At 39.4% G+C, this 17,005-nt stretch overlaps 1 protein-coding gene across 1 annotated transcript in view; it reads left to right on the top strand.

The window, feature by feature from the left end:
* Positions 1–165: 165 nt before the first annotated feature.
* Positions 166–17,005, top strand: part of OFD1 (OFD1 centriole and centriolar satellite protein) — a 74,222-nt gene continuing 57,382 nt past the window's right edge. Inside the window, exons 1-10 of the mRNA XM_082247394.1 lie at positions 166–226; positions 3,089–3,209; positions 6,708–6,905; positions 7,925–7,993; positions 8,078–8,108; positions 9,722–9,829; positions 10,716–10,852; positions 12,456–12,629; positions 16,514–16,620; positions 16,873–16,992. Coding sequence (XP_082103520.1) covers positions 177–226; positions 3,089–3,209; positions 6,708–6,905; positions 7,925–7,993; positions 8,078–8,108; positions 9,722–9,829; positions 10,716–10,852; positions 12,456–12,629; positions 16,514–16,620; positions 16,873–16,992 — 1,115 coding nt within the window. The 5' untranslated portion in view covers positions 166–176. The remainder of the gene's footprint in view (positions 227–3,088; positions 3,210–6,707; positions 6,906–7,924; positions 7,994–8,077; positions 8,109–9,721; positions 9,830–10,715; positions 10,853–12,455; positions 12,630–16,513; positions 16,621–16,872; positions 16,993–17,005) is intronic.

Below are 17,005 nucleotides of genomic sequence, written 5' to 3'. Positions count from 1 at the left end.
TAAACTTTATTAACAAAGAGCACATACAAAGGATGTGTTCCGGAATCGAGGCTTGGAACGCGGAATACGGCCTTGTCTGGTATTGGGCAGTAGAAAACCTTGCAGAGGATTGGTGGGGAGATCCTGGGCTCTGCGTGTGATTGGCTGTGTGGTAGCTCGCAGTGGTCTCGGCGGTTATGAGTTGTGTGTACAGTGGAGTGCTGGTTGGTAGTGGAGACGACGCTGTGTGCGTTCCCTGCTGTAGTGAGTACATGGAATTGTCTTCTAGTTGTGTACTGGTGTGTGTGTCAGTGCAATATGGGGGACTTGCTAGTTTGCAGTACTATGAGAACATATGTTAGGTGTTACAGCTGATTTCAAACCCAGATCAGTTTCAGCTTACTGCACGCATTTGATTACACAATCCCTTGTCAGCTGGCCATACACTGTGCAATCTCTGTACATTCTCCTATAGAATTATCAAAACGATGTAATGGGAGGATAAACCTAAACAATATAGTTTGTAATAAATCAGGCAGGTGCCAGTCCTACATAGTTCATGGTAGATATTATTATTATTATTCAGGATTTCTATAGCGCCAGCAGTTTACGCAGCACATTACAATATAACAGGGAGACAATACAATAAAATACAAGAGGATTAAGAGGGCCCTGCTCAGAAGAGCTTGCAATCTAATGGAAATTGTACAAGCAGATTGTAGAGTGTATGGTCAGCCTTAGATTTGACAACAGCTATGTAGTACAAGGACCTGCCTGACTTGATAAAAATGTATTAGATAGATTAGGTGTGTCCTCATATTACATAGTTTTGGTAAATCTTGCACAGTTGGATGGTAATATGTATGGCCAGGGCCGCTGGATAAGACAGTATAACCAGCCCTCATGTATTGGGCTCAGGCACCATCAGTTCAAAAAGGGGGGGGGGCATGCAGGAAGCAGATGTACTGTCTTATTTCAGCCACCATTCCTCTTCTGCGCCCCCCAGCAGCACTGCCAGCTTTTCTTCCTCCCTCCAGCTGCACTGCAGCGGGATTGATCATAGCACAGGTGCCCCTTCCCTCTGCTTTCCGGCCCCCCGTTTGCCCCTTTCCCCTGCATCACTATTCCAGCTTCCCTCCATTCTTGTCAGCAGCTACTGCAGGCACAAAGGGAGATGTTTTAGGATAGAGAGCGGGGGAAGGGGCCAGTAAATATGTCATTTACTGGTCCCTTCCTTTCCTGAATGAACACATTGAGCGATCGGTACCAATCGCTTCTGTGTCCGTTCATCAGTGAAGCATAGTAAACTGTGTTTACTACGCTTCACTTTGTGAATAAGCAAGATGCCTCAGAGTGCTTCCTTTTCACTATTCTGTGTTTCTGAGGCTGCAAAGAAAGGGACTGATAAATCTATGTCACTTTTGGAAGGGGGGGGGGGCTGTCAGGTAGGCTGTATGATGCCCAGTGATTCCTAACAGCAGCGCTGTATATGGCCACCTTTATAAATCTCTTTTTGAATTGTCGGTTCTCTTTTGTCTATTTCTCCGCTCCAGGTTGTTCTCATGGCTTGTTAAATCAAAGTAAATGTAAACACTAATGATATGATAACAGAAAGACATGCCCACACAATAGGTTTAATAAATAACAAAATAATACATTGTATAATCATATATAATGTATGACATTGTCATTTATTAAACCTATTGTGTGGGCATGTCTTTCAGCTATCATAAAAACTCACCCTTAGAAATTGTGTGCAGAAAGAAAACAGGGCAGTTGTTTGATACAAACCGGGAATTAAAGTGATATTAAACCCAAAAGCCGACGTTTATTATAAGGCAGCTTACTAATTCTTAGATGTGATGGCTGCATTCATTTTCTTTTTTTTTCTTCTATTTTTACCTGGTAATTCAAACATTAAGGTAGAACTATAGGCAAAACGTTTTTTTTTTTTTCTAATTTGGGTAGAGTAAGGTAAAGTTAACCCCTGTCAGATTTTTTTTTTTTTTTTTTTTCACCGTCTGTGTCTCATTGCGAATATTTAATTTCCTGTTCCATAGCCAAACAGGAAATAAGAGGAAATCCCTAGAAAATGACTGAACTCCCTGGGGACCCCCAGGTCACCAGAGCTAGTGTCCCTATTGGAAGTTATCCCCTCTATTACTTTTCTGGGGACAACCCAAAATGTGGGATTTTCTTTTACTTTCGCTTTCAATAATCATGGTAAACAGGACAAACAGAGAGGGTGAAACTGGGGCACAGATAGCAATATAAACTGACAGATGTTCTAATCCCTCTCCACTCTTTTCAAAAAAGTTTTGCCTTTAGTTATACTTTGTCTGATGTTTTTTAAAAGAAAGCGCACTCTTGCAATTACAGAGATGAGACAAACCATTTAACGCTGGCACAGGTGCTTACAACGATCAGCTTTTATTTATTCATGTAAACCCTTATCCTAAAAGAAAAAAAAAAAACGCTTGCTGTAAAGAATTTTTTTTACCTAATTTAAAGTCGAGCTTTAGCTATAACAACTTGATAAAAAAATAATGTTCTTTAGCAAGGAACATGCATTCCACATTAATAATTATGATGACAAAATGAGTGTTTCCTGCTAATTGCCTCCAGAATTGTTCCTGTTTCTTCTTGCTGGAGGCTGCTATTTTGCTGAAGCCCAGAGCCCCAGAACAACAGTAAATAATAAAGCGGAACAGTTTAAAAAAAAGTTACATTCCTGGTATGCCGGGATTGCTAACTGTCATATTTGCTTGTGTCCTCAACCAAACTGTAAAACCATAAAATGGCTGGAGTCATAACTGACTACATTTGCAGCACCACGGCAGTTGCAGATCAAACAGAAGCAGTTTCCTTGGCTATAAAGGATAAAGAGGGTTTCATTCTGCTTTAAAGCTGTCAATAGATCCGCCTCTACAAATTCTGTAGTGCCTAAAAATAGAGAGCAACTGAGCATGTGCAGAGCAGGGTGAGACTGTATTACTGGGCACTTATTTTTAATGTTTTACATAGCTATACCTGCAGCCTGAAGTCATCTAGCAGGCATTCCATTTTTTTTTTACTAAAGTTCCACTTTAAACTATCTTTGTTTTTTTAGTGATTTAGGTTCCTCCTGCATGATGTCTCACAGTAAAAATAAATCTTTAAGCACCCAAGAAGATGTGCGCAGAAGACTTTATCAAACCTTTAAAAACAAAGGTGTTTTGGATTCATTGAAGGTAATTGTTTCTTCACGATATATAACTGATACACATACTGCATACAATGCATCTCAATAATATATAGTATATATGTGTTAGAGAATACAACTGTTTCATATACAGCGGGTAAGATACGTATTGAACACGTCACCATTTTTGTAGGTAAATATTTTTCTAAGGGTGCTATTGACATGAAATTTCAACCACATGTCAGTAACAACCCATGCAATCAATACATACAAAGAAACCAAAACAAATCCATTCAGAAATTAAGTTATGTGTAATAAAATGGAATGACACAGGAAAAAAAGTATTGAACACGCTAAGTGAAATGTATTTAATACATTGTACAAAATCCTTTGCTGATAATAACCTCTTCAAGATGCCTCCCGTATGGAGAAACTAGTCACATGCATTGATCAGGTGTGATTTCGCCCCATTCTTCCACACAGTCCTTAAATATTGATGGTTCAGTGGGCCTCTCCTATGGACTCTGATCTTTAATTCTTTCCATAAATTTTCTATTGGATTCAAGTCAGGTGATTGGCTGGGCCATTCTAGCAGTTTTATTTTCTTTCCTTGAAACCAATTGAGCGTCTCCTTGGCTTTGTGTTTGGGATCATTGTCTTGCTGAAATGTCCACCCTTTGTTTCATCTTCATCATCCGGGTAGATGGCAGCAGATTTTTATTAAGAATGTCATGGTACATTTTTCCATTTATCCTTCCTTCAATGACATGAAGTTTGCCAGTACCATTTGCTGAAAAAAAAACAGCCCCACACCATAATGTTCCCACCTCCAAACTCCACTGTTGGTATAGGGCTGTTTTTGGGGTGATGTGCAGTGCCACTTGACCTCCCAACATGGTGTGTACTATGGCATCCAAAGAGTTCAATTTTGGTCTCATTTGACCAGACTATATTCTCCCAGTATTTCACAGGCTTGTCTAAATGTTTTGCAGCAAACTTTGAACTAACTTCAACATGCTTTTTCTTCAGGGATTGGGTCTTGCGTGGTGAGCGTGCATACAGAGGCCATGGTGGTTGACTGCATTATTTATTATTTTCTTAGAAACAATTGTACCTGCTAATTCCAGGTCTTTCTGAAGTTCTCCACAAGTGATCCTTGGCTCTTGGACAACTCTTTTTTTTTCATAATTTATTTTCACTCCTCTGTCAAAAATATTGTGAGGAGCATCTGGTCATGCCTGGTTTATAGTGAAACAATGTTTTTTCCACTTCTGGGTTATGGCCTCAACAGTGCTCACTGGAACATTCAGAAGTTTAGAAATGCTTCTGTAAACAATGCCATCTGTATGTTTTGCAACAACAAAGTGGCGAAGATCTTGAGAGAGCTCTTTGCTTTACCCATCATGAGATGTTTCTTGTGACACCTTTTTTTAGGCCATCAGTTGAGACTGAACCAGCTGATATTCATTTGCACTGACAAGGGGCAGTATTGTTTTTGAATTATTGATAGATTTCAGCTGAGGTCTTGGTTTTCAATACCTTTTTGCATCTCCCTTTCTTCATGTGTTTAATATATTTCCCTGCGTCATTCCATTTTGTAACACATAACTTAATTTCTGAACCTATTTGTTTTTGTTTATTTGTATGTATGGATTGCATGGGTTGTTACTGATATGTGGTGAAAATTTTAAAGTCAATAGCACATTAAGAAATATATTTACCTAGAAAAATGGTGACATGTTCAATACTTTTTACCCCTGTATTATGGTATTAATTTTATGCACTGGATGGAAAGAACCTCACATTACCAAATGGGCAGGAAATTCTCCTGTAATTTGATCACTTCTAACTCTCATAACAAACCAAGACCACACACTGTCAGTGTTAACTGGGATTCTTTGAACCAGATACTGCCTTTAGCTCAGTTCTCTGCCATTGGTCATGGTGGTAACACCCTTGCCATGCTAATGTTATTGAAACTGCCACTCTAGCTAAATAACTGATCCCTGGCTGATTTCTTTACAAACGGCAGCTAACCAAAGATCTATCATTTTGCGGTGGTAGTGCTCTAGCACTTGCATATTGGACCTTACATCTGTATGTGTGCGCTATTTTACGCAAGTAGCGATTCATACCTCTGTACAGCTGCCTACACTCATTCATGTCTATGTATGCAGCACCAAGGGTCCCAGGCAAATACTCTAAAAACTATGAAGAGGAATGGGTCTGTGTGCATGAGCCTTCATAGGAAACATTTAAAGATGTTTATTAAGCCTAATTAGTACCTTTTGTCTTGTCTTGAGTTCTTCCTGAAAAATAGCAGCGCGCTTCCTGGTATGTAAGTGTGCCTAGGCATTTCACATACAGCCTCATAGCTGTGTATTCGCAATGGAAGATCTGTGTATACAGAAGTAAGCGTGGATCTGTTTTAGGGCCGGTTCACACCAGAATTTCTGCATGCTAATTTTTTTAAGCATTCTGGTGCATTACCCCCCCTCCTTCTTCTTCTTCTTCTTCTTCTTCTTTTTTTTTTTTTTTTTTTTTTTTCTTTCATTTCAATTTAGGACATGTGCGTTCTGGTGCTTTATTATGTGTTCTGCCATATTCCTGATGCGTTCCATACAGAAAAAAAATGCAACGTGTTCTACTTTTTTTGACTGCATTAGAATGCACTACACCAGTGTGAACTATGGCCATTGGAATCCATGTTCAAGAGGAAGTAAGGAATAATTTGTACCTATAATAAGGCTTACCTATAAGTACTGCAAATATCTCCTAAACTTGTACCGTTTAGGAGATATTTACATTGTATGCAGCCAATGACATCATCGGTGCATGCGCCCTGAAGGAACAGCCACCAGTGCCGTTCCTTCAGATACCTGTGCCGTGAATGACGGCTCCCCCGTACTTGCACGGGACTGATGTTCTCAGGGCTCCAGCCTGTCACACTGCCGTAGTCCGCGGACCCGGAAGGAACACCGGTAGAAAATGGACGCTGCCTCCAGCAACTACGTCACATCGCTGGAGGGCTTCGTTTTCAGGTAAGTTTAACATAATACATTATGCCTTTACCTTGCAGGTCCTAAAAAAAAAGTAACCAGTGCTTTACAACCACTTTAAACACTGTCCATGTGTTTTTGATGCAGAATAAAAATGCGCTGGACTACATCTGGTGTGACCCAACCCTAAACCTTATTTAATGGCAGGTCTCCTATATTTAAATATTAACTATGGCTAGGGCAGACTGCTAGTTTTGCATTTGGAGTGCTTATTTTCTTTACTGGTAATACATTTTTTTTAACAGGCCCAAAAGCACTGAATAGGAAATAGTAATTGTTTTCTGAAAACTACCAAAAGGTCCCTTTTCACTGAATTTTATTCCACAAATTGTGTCTAGTCTGAGGCTAGTGTGCATCTTTGTATATAAAACCATTAATGACTCAAGCATTTCATAAATTATTGGTTTGACTGCCTTTTTTTTGCGGTAAGAAATGAATGTATGTGTATGTAAATACAGTTTTACACTTTGCCATTTTTTATTTCTTAGACACAGCTACGAAACCAGCTTATTCAGGATCTGAAACCTCCTGCATATAGTAAAGAGCAGCACCATGCTTCAGACACTCCCAGTAACTCTTTGGTACATCAAGTATGTAACAGCCTGGTAGCAGATCATATGGGAAGATGTGGTTATGAGTACTCTCTGTCTGTTTTTTATCCTGAGTGTGGACTGGAGAAGGAAAAGGTGAGTTGGATTTTCATTCATGTATATACCTCTCTAGTAAGAAAGCTGCAGCAATGGGCATCATGGTTGCTAATTTGTTGCCATTTTCCATACTTTCTATATAATTAATAGGTCTTATCAAATGTTTCATTGTGTGGTCTAGTAATCCCAGTGGCTTAGTTGACACTTTGATGGATGTCCCAAGACAGTGGTAACAAATGCAGCAACCTCATAATATAAAGGGTGCCTGTACTTTGAAAATAATCCCCCATCCCACCCCAGTATCACAACATCCTATGCACCAAATTATCAGTGCAGAGTCCAAATGAAGTAAATACCATTTGCTATTTAGGTTCAGGCTGATATGTGCAACATGTCACAGGGCCATCTGAACATTACCCCATCCTGGGTAGGCTATGGCAGTGTACATCATTGACTTTTCTTTTTTTTTTTTTGAATGCCTACCTGCCATGCTCATCATGTGGCTTCACAATGTACTGTGTCAGTGACCCAGAACAAACATGCAGGTCCAAATGCCTGCATGCTTATATGACTTGCTAATGATATGCTTATATTATATTTTTTTGTGGAGCCACAAGGTGACAAGCTCACTTATAAGCACTTGTAGGGAACTTATGACAGATGGCATATGCAACATTCTGTTTCCCTTAGAGTCACCTACAGTACCTATGTGTCTTAGGAGAAGAAACCTTACTTTTTTAGGTTTACCCTAAATTGTCCTTATTTGACAACCTACACTTGTCAGATACAGCAACACATTACAATGCAATTCAGGATCATGTAAAAAGTCTCCTTCAGGTTGATTTACATAGGGGACGTTCATGTAACTATGGCTTGCAGTGCCATGCATGAATCAATTCCTGGAGTAGCATTGATACTTCATTGTCAGTGACAACTGTGTTTCTTCTTGGTCTCTTTATGTTCTGATATTTGATTTAAATGTACTGTCATTTGTTTCTTTTTCTTTGCATTGCACTAGGTAAATAACTTTAAAATGAGGTTACATTTTTCCTTTTAAGGTTCTGAATATGCATGACCTAATGCAGCTGATGAAAATCAACCCAAAATGCAGGCTTTATCATACTCTGGTAATGTATTAGTTTTATATTTTATATCATGCTTAGTAAAACTTCCTATGTTAGTAACCCGCCTTCTATTTTTGTTTCCTGCAGACATCATCCCTACAGAGCAGCAATGCGAGAGGTATACTTACTTTCTTCCCAGCCATGAGCGTACACTTATAGACAGGACAAGTCTCCCACACGTTTAAGAAATATTATTGAAGGGGGTTTAACATGTTTTCTGTTTTGACTTTTTCTACGATTAAGAATATTTTGTCTTATTTTGTACAAGATTAAGCTTTGTTATAGGTTTAATCTTATTATACCCAAATCATAAAATGGTCTTTTTTGAATAAAAGATGTTGTTTATGAATGACTTTAGTAAAGTTCCAAAGCAGCATGGTTCCTGGAATTTTAAAAGCTTGACAACTGCTCAGTCCTACTGTCCTTACTCCATAGCTGTACACTAGGATGCAACTATATAATTAAGCCTCTTTAACATGGAAGACCATGAGATGGTAAAAAGCAGTTAAGTTGCGGTTTTACCCTCCCCAGACCGGCCACCTAAAAGCTACCATGCAGTCAGAGGAGGCTGTGCACATGCTGCGGCTTGCTTTGCCTGTCGAACTCAACCGTTCCATCAGTTCCAGTTTAAAGATCACTTTTGGGCAAAGTAAATAGCAAACAGAAAAACCAAAAAAACAGGCATTCAGGAGGTGGCACCACCCGTGATCGTTTGGAGGAGTGGCAGAACGGTAGTCTGCCTATGTAAACAAGGCAGACTTTCGTTTTGTCAGGAAGAGAGAGATCTTGTGTTCCGACTAATCAATTAACCCCCCAGCCAGTGTCATTTTATACAGTGACAGTGCTTCTTTATTTATTTATTTTTTTTTAGTGTCATTGGTCCCTAAAAAGTGTCACTTAGTGTCAGATTTTTCCATCCCAATGTCGCAGTCCCACTAAAAATAGCTGACTGCTGCCATTACTAAAAAAAAACAATACCAAAAATAAAATGTCCAAAAATCTATCCCATAGTTTGTAGACACATAAAGCAATCAATATACGCTTTTTGGGATTTTTTTTTTTTACCAAAGATATGTAGCAGAATACAAATTGGCCTAAACTGATGAAGACCTTTTTAGATTTTTTTAAAAATGTTTTTTTATTGATTTTTAAAAAAAAAAAAAAAATTTATTGGATATGTTTTATAGCGGAAAGTAAAAAAATGTTTTTTTTTGTTTTTTTTTCAAAATTGTCGGTCTTTTTATTGTTTTGTAGCGCAAAAAATAAAAACGGTAGAGGTGATCAAATACCACCAAAAGAAAGCTCTATTTGTGGAGAAAAAAGGACCTCAATTTTCTTGGGGTACAACTTTGCACAACCGCGCAATAGTCAGTTAAAGCGTATTGCAGAAAATGGCCAGGTCAGGAAGGGGGTAAAACCTTCGGCGGCTGAAGTGGCTAAGTTAATCCCCCAATTGGGAACACCGATGGCATTTTTAAAATAGAGATTCCAACCCTTCCCTGCTCTACCCAAAATGGGGGGGGCATTTTGGCTGCAGTTCCACTCAAAGTTGCTAGCGTTCATCTCATCCCCAATTAACCGTAAAATGCATTGAAAGATAATTGCATGCATTTACTTTTTTAGCCAATTAACTTCATGTTTTCATATTGATGCATCAGGATCTTTTAACTGTATAGTTATACATTTCATAGTCCACGTGGTTTAAGGATGTTTGTTTGTTTGATTTTACAGGCTTCCTTTTACAGATATTGACAGAGCTGATAGATCACCACCTGAGTAAAGATGGCAGAGATGTTGACACTCAGACGGTCACTACATCACCATACCAAGAGTCTATTGGTACAGCCCTTTTCATTTTTAAATGTAGCTATTGACACTAAATTGGGCTTCCAGTGACAATAGAAACACCCCCATCTTTACCTTACTATTTACTGAATAATATTTAGTGCACATCACTGTTTTTCTCAAGACCCAGGATTTGCTTTAGTTATTACAATAGAGAGATGTGATATTACAACTCTTTCTGTGAGATATAGATATCTGAAAGTATATTGTTCAGTGAATGATGACTTTTGAAATGTGAGCAGTGGTTCAATGGTTCACTGCCTTTTTATAGGGAGGGGTCTGGAGCAGTTGGGCAATTCTATCTTCACCGATAAATCCCTTTTTTTCATGTGCAAAGGTGATATTATGTTAATGAGGTTGATTTACTAAAACTGAAGAGTGCAAAATCTAGTGAAGCTGCATGGTAGCCAATCAGCTTCTAACTTCAGCTTGTTCACATAAGCTTTGACAAAAAGTCCTGGAAGCTGGTTTGTTTCTATGCAGAGCTGCACCAAATTTTACACTTCAGTTTTAGTAAATCAACCCCATTATGTTAATATTTGTGTTATGGGATTTGTGAAATGAAAATGTCATAATATTCTTGAAGTTGTACCTGGTAACATTTTGTCTCCTCATTGCCACCTGTACATATGTAGAGAACTGTGGAAGATTATCTTTAATTACTTCATTGTTTGTAACCTCAGTGTTCCTTACAACCTTGTCAGTAGTTCCTGAAAACATTGATTTATTTGCATACTTTGAGAGCCCTACTCTCTAGTAGTATATTGAACATGGGTATTATTGTGGTTAAACTACTGGATGTTGTTTTAAAGTAACCCAGCTTGCTCTCTGGACTAAAAAAGGTATTCCTAACAATATTCAAATATTTATCTTCATTTAGTGGAGAAACTTAAATTCATTGATGAACAGTTTGATGAACTGTATCCAAAGCGTCCTAAGTTTGAATCCCTTGAAAGCAAACTGACTGAGTATCGCAGAGGACATGAGGAACAACTCCAGGAAGAGATGACACAAAAGGTTAGTATGTTTACAGGTTAATACAGGCTGGAAAAAACAAGGGACGGGAAGACACCTGCCTGTCCTCGTTCGCGTAGGGACATTTAGCTGGATTGCAGCTGTGCATATAGAGATGACTACTACCTTCTCTATTTTCAGTGAGGAGGAAGGGCTAGCTAGGTCACTTAGAAGTTATCCTAGAAGTTGAAATGCCTATTGGCAAAGATGATCACTTACAAAGTCATAAGTGGTCAGGGCTGCTGATAGAAATCAAGGGGCCACATACAGCCTATCAGCCTATCTGACAGGGCCCCCCTCCTCTGAAAATATCAAATGATATTTGTTGCTAAAATGCAACAGCTGCATTGCTATGCTTTGCAGCCATGGAAGAAATTATACCTCTATCGAACAAGATCCATTTAAGTGACTAGTGCCATGGAGGCAATATCTATACCCCTATGTTCATTCAGGATGGAGATCCCCCCCCCCCCCCCCCGCTCACTATCCTAAAATAACCCCCTGGTAGAGGAGTGAAACCAGCAGCACTTGTGGGGAAAGGGGCACACAGGGGTCCCAGACAGTAGGGAGTGCAGATACTAGAAACGATCCCCCTGCAGGGCAGCTGGAGGGAGAAAAGAAAAGTAGAAGCCAGCAGGACTGTTGTCAGAAGTGTCGGCAATAAGGCAGTACTGCCAGCCCTCCTGCTAGGCAGGTGCCTGGGCCCAGTACAGGAGGGCTTGCTGTACTGCCTTATCAGCGGCCCTGTAAGTGGTCATTGTCAACCCAAAGTGTGCAACAGCCCTTATCATGTATTTTAGAGTTATGACACCTGAAGAAGTAATAGTAATTGATTTACTCTTCTTGTAACCTGTAAACCTAACCCCTTACCTAGCCATTCACATCTCTAAAACAAAATGTAAACGCGATCTATAGCCACAGCATACACTTTAATTTTGTATCTTCAAGGATGTAATAGCAATAATATAATATATATAATAGATATTTTTGACAATACAGTAAAAGCTTATTGAAAAATCAAATTTTATGTTGTGAACACTGATTATCTGCTGGCCACAACTTTCTGGATTTCCTGTGTGCTTTGCAGCTTTTTTTTTGCTGTTTATTTTCAAGTTCAATGGACAAGGTACCTTACTGCTTGCAAGCAGTTATGATTTGGAGTGTTCCTGTACTAACCCTTCCTGAAATTCCTCCTCTCAGTACCTCTGTAGTTCAGTATGCAGGCTCTGTGAAATGTGTGACACATCAGTGCCTACTTGCAGATTATAGTGTATACATGTCACGAATTTCAATAAAGTAAATGTGTGGGGATTCTTTAAAAAGTATGCTTTGAAACTCTAAGATCGTTCGAATTAATAGGAGTAGGCTAGAAACATTTGAAATTGAATGTAGGATTTTACACTTTAAGCTTTTTGTACTATATTATTTCAGCGATGCATTATATCATCACAGTGCTAGTTTAGCTCATGAACAGTACATGTTTTTTAAAAAAATAAAATAAAACCTTGTTTTTTACGTATTGGAAACTGCACTCCAAATTCAATTCATAAGTATTCAGGAATACACCTCTTGCTGTAGAAATAAGCAATATCGGTTTCTTTAACAGCTAAAACATTTCAAAGATGTTGAGATTGCAAAAATTAAATTGGAAGAAAGACAAAAATGTCAAAAGGAGATTTCTGATTTGCGGAGAGAATTGGAGAAAACTTACCATTCCAAGATGGAGGGATTAGTGACACGAGAGAAGAACGCTATAGAGAGGCTTCAAAGACAGCAGGAGGTTTGTATGATATTATAAATGTATTAAAGTGTTGTATCTTGTGGTTAGTAATTTGTGATGGTCCTATTTTATAAGGTTGTTTAGGCCTTATTTACATGGGCTTCAGCTTGTATACTGTGTGCACAGCATGTTTTTTACAAAACATTTGTAAAGCTTTCAACCAGCTTCAAGTAGCTTTGTTGCTTTTGAGTGCTGCCTGTTTGGTTATCTGTTTCCACAACTTCCTAGATTCCCTGCATGCTTTGCAGCTTCCCCTCCTTCTGTTTACTTTCAATTAATGACTAAATATCCCATGCTTTACTCCCTGAAAGCAGTGCTTTCTGTACTGACGCCCTCTCCTGAAACTTCTCCTCTCAGCACCTCCTGTAGTTCACAAGGCAAGCTCTATGAAATGTGTGACACAGCAGTGCTTAATCTCTGGGCATAGCAAATATGTGTCCCGGCATTCAAGGCAGAGAATATGTGGGGGGTCTTCACAAAGTAAGGTTTAATGAGAAATATGACTTTCTAGAAAAAAATGAAATAAGTTTGCTCACCTAGGTAGATGCAGCATCTGTTCCCCCCCCCCCCAGCTCTGTGGGGAGAATTGAGCAATCAAATGCAGCTGATTGCTCAGTTCTCCCCCTCTGCTCTGAGCAGAGTACTGGGACTGCCAGTCCTCGTTCTCTGCTCTGTCCCTCCAGCAAATACTGGAGTGCTGGGCTGCAGGGGAGGCAGGAGGGGCTGGCTCAGTCTCTCAGCGGATCACTGAGAGGCTGAGCCAGGTGCCAATCCAGGGTTCTGGGTGGATCCCAACAATATTGTTGGGATCTTTTCAGAGCCTGGACCAGCTCTGTGATGTCAACCTTCAGCGTGCTGTCGGCTAAACTGGTCACAGGAATGCAGAACCAACTTTATTCCTGTGATCCACAGGAGAAGTATAGCCAAAACAGTTTGGCCCATACTTCGTCTTTTATTCAGGAGTAGGCTATAACTAGTGGAAATAAATATTATTTGAAATTTCCACCATAGATACACTTTGTAACACAGATCTTAAAGGGAGTGTCAGCTGTTGTTTTCTGTTTAATTTACCCACTTGCAGGCTTCAATACACTTCAGCACTGCTTGAAACAAAATCAAAGTCACTCTTGAGCTGAAGGTTGCTTTTGAAAGTTTCAGCAAAGCTGTCCAAAGCTTTACTAATCCTTGATATATGTTCAACATTCGTACATAGGAGATGGAGGTTGCTTTCAGCATTTCCACAAAGCTGCTTAAAGCTTGCTGAAAGCTGTGCTAATGCTTTGTCAAAGTTTACTGTATATAGTGCTCTCTAACAAACTGAAGCCCATCTTCAAGGCCTTAAAGCAGAGTTCCACTCAAAAGTGTGACTTGCGCTTTTCTGATTCCTCCCCCCCGGTGCCACGTTTGTCACCTTTCGGGGGGGGGGGATGGGGGGAGCAGGTACCTGTGTCCGACTTCCGTCGGACCTCACTGCGGCCTTGTACGTTAGCAGTTTGGCCCCCCTCCTTTCCCTGCTGCTGGGCCAGTTAAAGCGTGCAGCGTGCTTCGCGCATGCACAGTTGGGAACCGGCTGTGAAGCCATATGGCTTCACTGCTGGGTTCCCTTATCGGCAGTGGTGGGAGCAGCACTCCGACAGCCGATGGACACATCTGCTGGGGTGCAGACATCGCTTGATTCTGGGACAGGTAAGTGTCCTAATATTAAGTCAGCAGCTACAGTATGTGTAGTTGCTGACTTTTAATTTTTGAAGTGAAGCTCATTTACTTTTGTTTTCATTTAATAACAAAGACATCAGGCATATATTACTGTACATTTTATTAATTTAGGGTGTTCAGTAAATTTAGAATGTTGTCAACAAAATGTTATAATCAGAAAATTCCTCAACCATTCCACATTCACATTGCCCTTTGCATCATATTTAAACAATTCTTTAAAAAGATTTTGGACATATGTTATCCAAACTTTAGAGACCTGTCTTTGTTGCCTGTAGTAACCAAATATATGTTTGCTTTTATTTTCTAGATAGCTCTTTAAAGACTGGAAGCCTATTCACAATTTAATTTTAGTTTAATTCCCTGTAGTCTGTTTCCCCAGCCATGTCCCAGTAAGTGCATTGGAGATCTGGGCGAATCCATGGCACATAGGTACAGGGTATTATGTTCTACTTTTCTGTCATGTAAAGCTGGGCCCATGGTGCACATGTGGACAATGCTACTGGAGCATTTTACCAACAGGGGAGTTAGACGTCCTTTGTCTTTTATCAAGTGGGGTCACTGAAAGAAGGATGGAAAGAAAGCCCTGTTCTGGACCATGTGAACAGGTCTGGGTGTCCTTATTCTGTAATCATGGTGATCTACTTCACACTCAGACGGCCAAGCAGCAGGCGTGCCTAGGGTGCACAATGCAATAAACGGACATTCCTTTCAGAAAAGGGAGAGTTTTAAAAGGGTATTCAGTAGGAGAATTTGAGTTTCAGGGCCTTCATGTTCTCAATGAAAGATTCATGACCATGTCACAGGATCTGTTGAATCCACCAATTTATGTTCCATTAGGGACCAGTAGGGTATCCTAAACTGGCTTGTTGCCATATTCACAGACCTCTTTTGCTGTAGGCCAGCATTAAGAATAGCGCTGTACTGTGAGATTATTAAGTAGTCCTGCATGGTATAAAATAGAACTGCATTCTAGGAATTCAACTCCTTTGTAAAAAATGAAGGTACACTATTGGTTAAACTCCAGCAAGGTGCATGACACCTTCTGGGCTTATTGCTAATATTTATATCTGACCACTCTGTAATACCCATGGAAGACCGCTATTGCTGTAGTTCCAGCAGAACAATGCTGATCATTCTAAGCTGTGAATCTTTAACAGGAGAGTTTCTGCGGCTGCTATGCCTGCCCCTCCCCTCCTCCTTCCCAATCACAGAAACCTTGGTATTATTTCAACACATAGACAAAATACAAAGACTTCTGTGAATGGGCAGCAGGGGGGTGGGCATAGCTGCTCTGTGTGTTTCTCTCCTCTCAGATCCCTGGATTGTCTGTTCATTGGAACAATAAACCTGTCAAATGTAAATAATAGATATAAGCCCAGGAGATGTCACGCTGCTCCTTGGACTTAACTCATAATGTACCTTCACTTTTTACAAAGTGGCCAAATAACTAGAATTCGGGTTTAATATCCCTTTGGGCCATTAGAGGACTGCTCTTACCTCTTAAGATGGCCTTTTTTTTTGTATGAGATGGGGGTAAAAAAAAAAAAGAAGAAAAAAAATCAGCACGTTAAGACTACTTACCTGTATGCCACACAGCCACATACGTTTATGGGTTTTACCCAGTGTATTGCAGTCAGTGTGGCTTCCAGCTGCAGCCATTCAGTGCAGGCCTGTCCTTACCGAGGCAGCCAATCGGCACATTCTTCTCTTTCGGACACAGATATTTTAGGAGAAAAGAATTGGGTTGGGTATGGTGCCTAATGTAAAAACTAAATGATTATGTGCATGTTCAGAAGCCTTTATTTGGTGCATAGTATGATCTTTTTTTTTTTTTTTTGTTCTTTCCTTCTGATATTTCTAAGTGTATACATTTTCAGAAGCCCTTTTTTACTAGGTGCATGGTATGATTATAAAAAAAAATATATAACCAAAGCCAATGTCTACATTGATGATTAGTAAAAGTTTTTATTTAGTTGAAACTCCAAGTAGTCAGTCATGTAGATCAGTTATTGGCAAATTGTAGATCAATAGTGAAACTTTCTGTCCCTTTTTATTTTCCAGTTCCCGGGCTGTACAGAAAATTTGATTGGCAGGGCATGTTGATAATGGTAGTTACAAAACCACTACATATCTATTAGGGGTTTATCACTTTTATTTTGTGTTCACAGATTGAATCCAAGGAAGTGTATGCACAGAGGCAAAGTCTGCTGAAGGAGATTGAGGTTGTACGGAATCGAGAAATCGAACTTCGACAAAGAATGGAAGCTTTTGAGCTGTATGTTTTATGATTATTATTATTATTATTACTATTCTCTACTATTATTGTTTTATATTTTTCCTTGTTTCATTGTTAACTGGTATATGCACAATGAGGAATTAAAGGAATTATTCATGTATAGAACACCGTTTTCACATTGGTCGATGGGACTTTAGACAAATAGAATGTTATTTGAATATTGTTGTAAAAAAATTTAGTGTGGGAACGCCGAACCTTATTAATATCTTTTTTGTAAAACTTTTTATTTAGTGCCCAAAGGTTACAGGAAGAGAAAAACAAGACCATAGATGATTTTCTCAGGAAGAGAGAACTGGAAGTAAAGAACATTGAAGACACATTCGACCAGAAGTTAAAGAATGAGCTCTTACGGTCTGAATATTTG

The sequence above is a fragment of the Pelophylax lessonae genome, assembly GCF_965119305.1.
Source record: "Pelophylax lessonae genome assembly, chromosome: 2".
NCBI lineage: Eukaryota > Metazoa > Chordata > Amphibia > Anura > Ranidae > Pelophylax > Pelophylax lessonae.
Note: the sequence above shows the minus strand (reverse complement) of the source record. Positions and strands in the feature narration are given on the sequence as shown.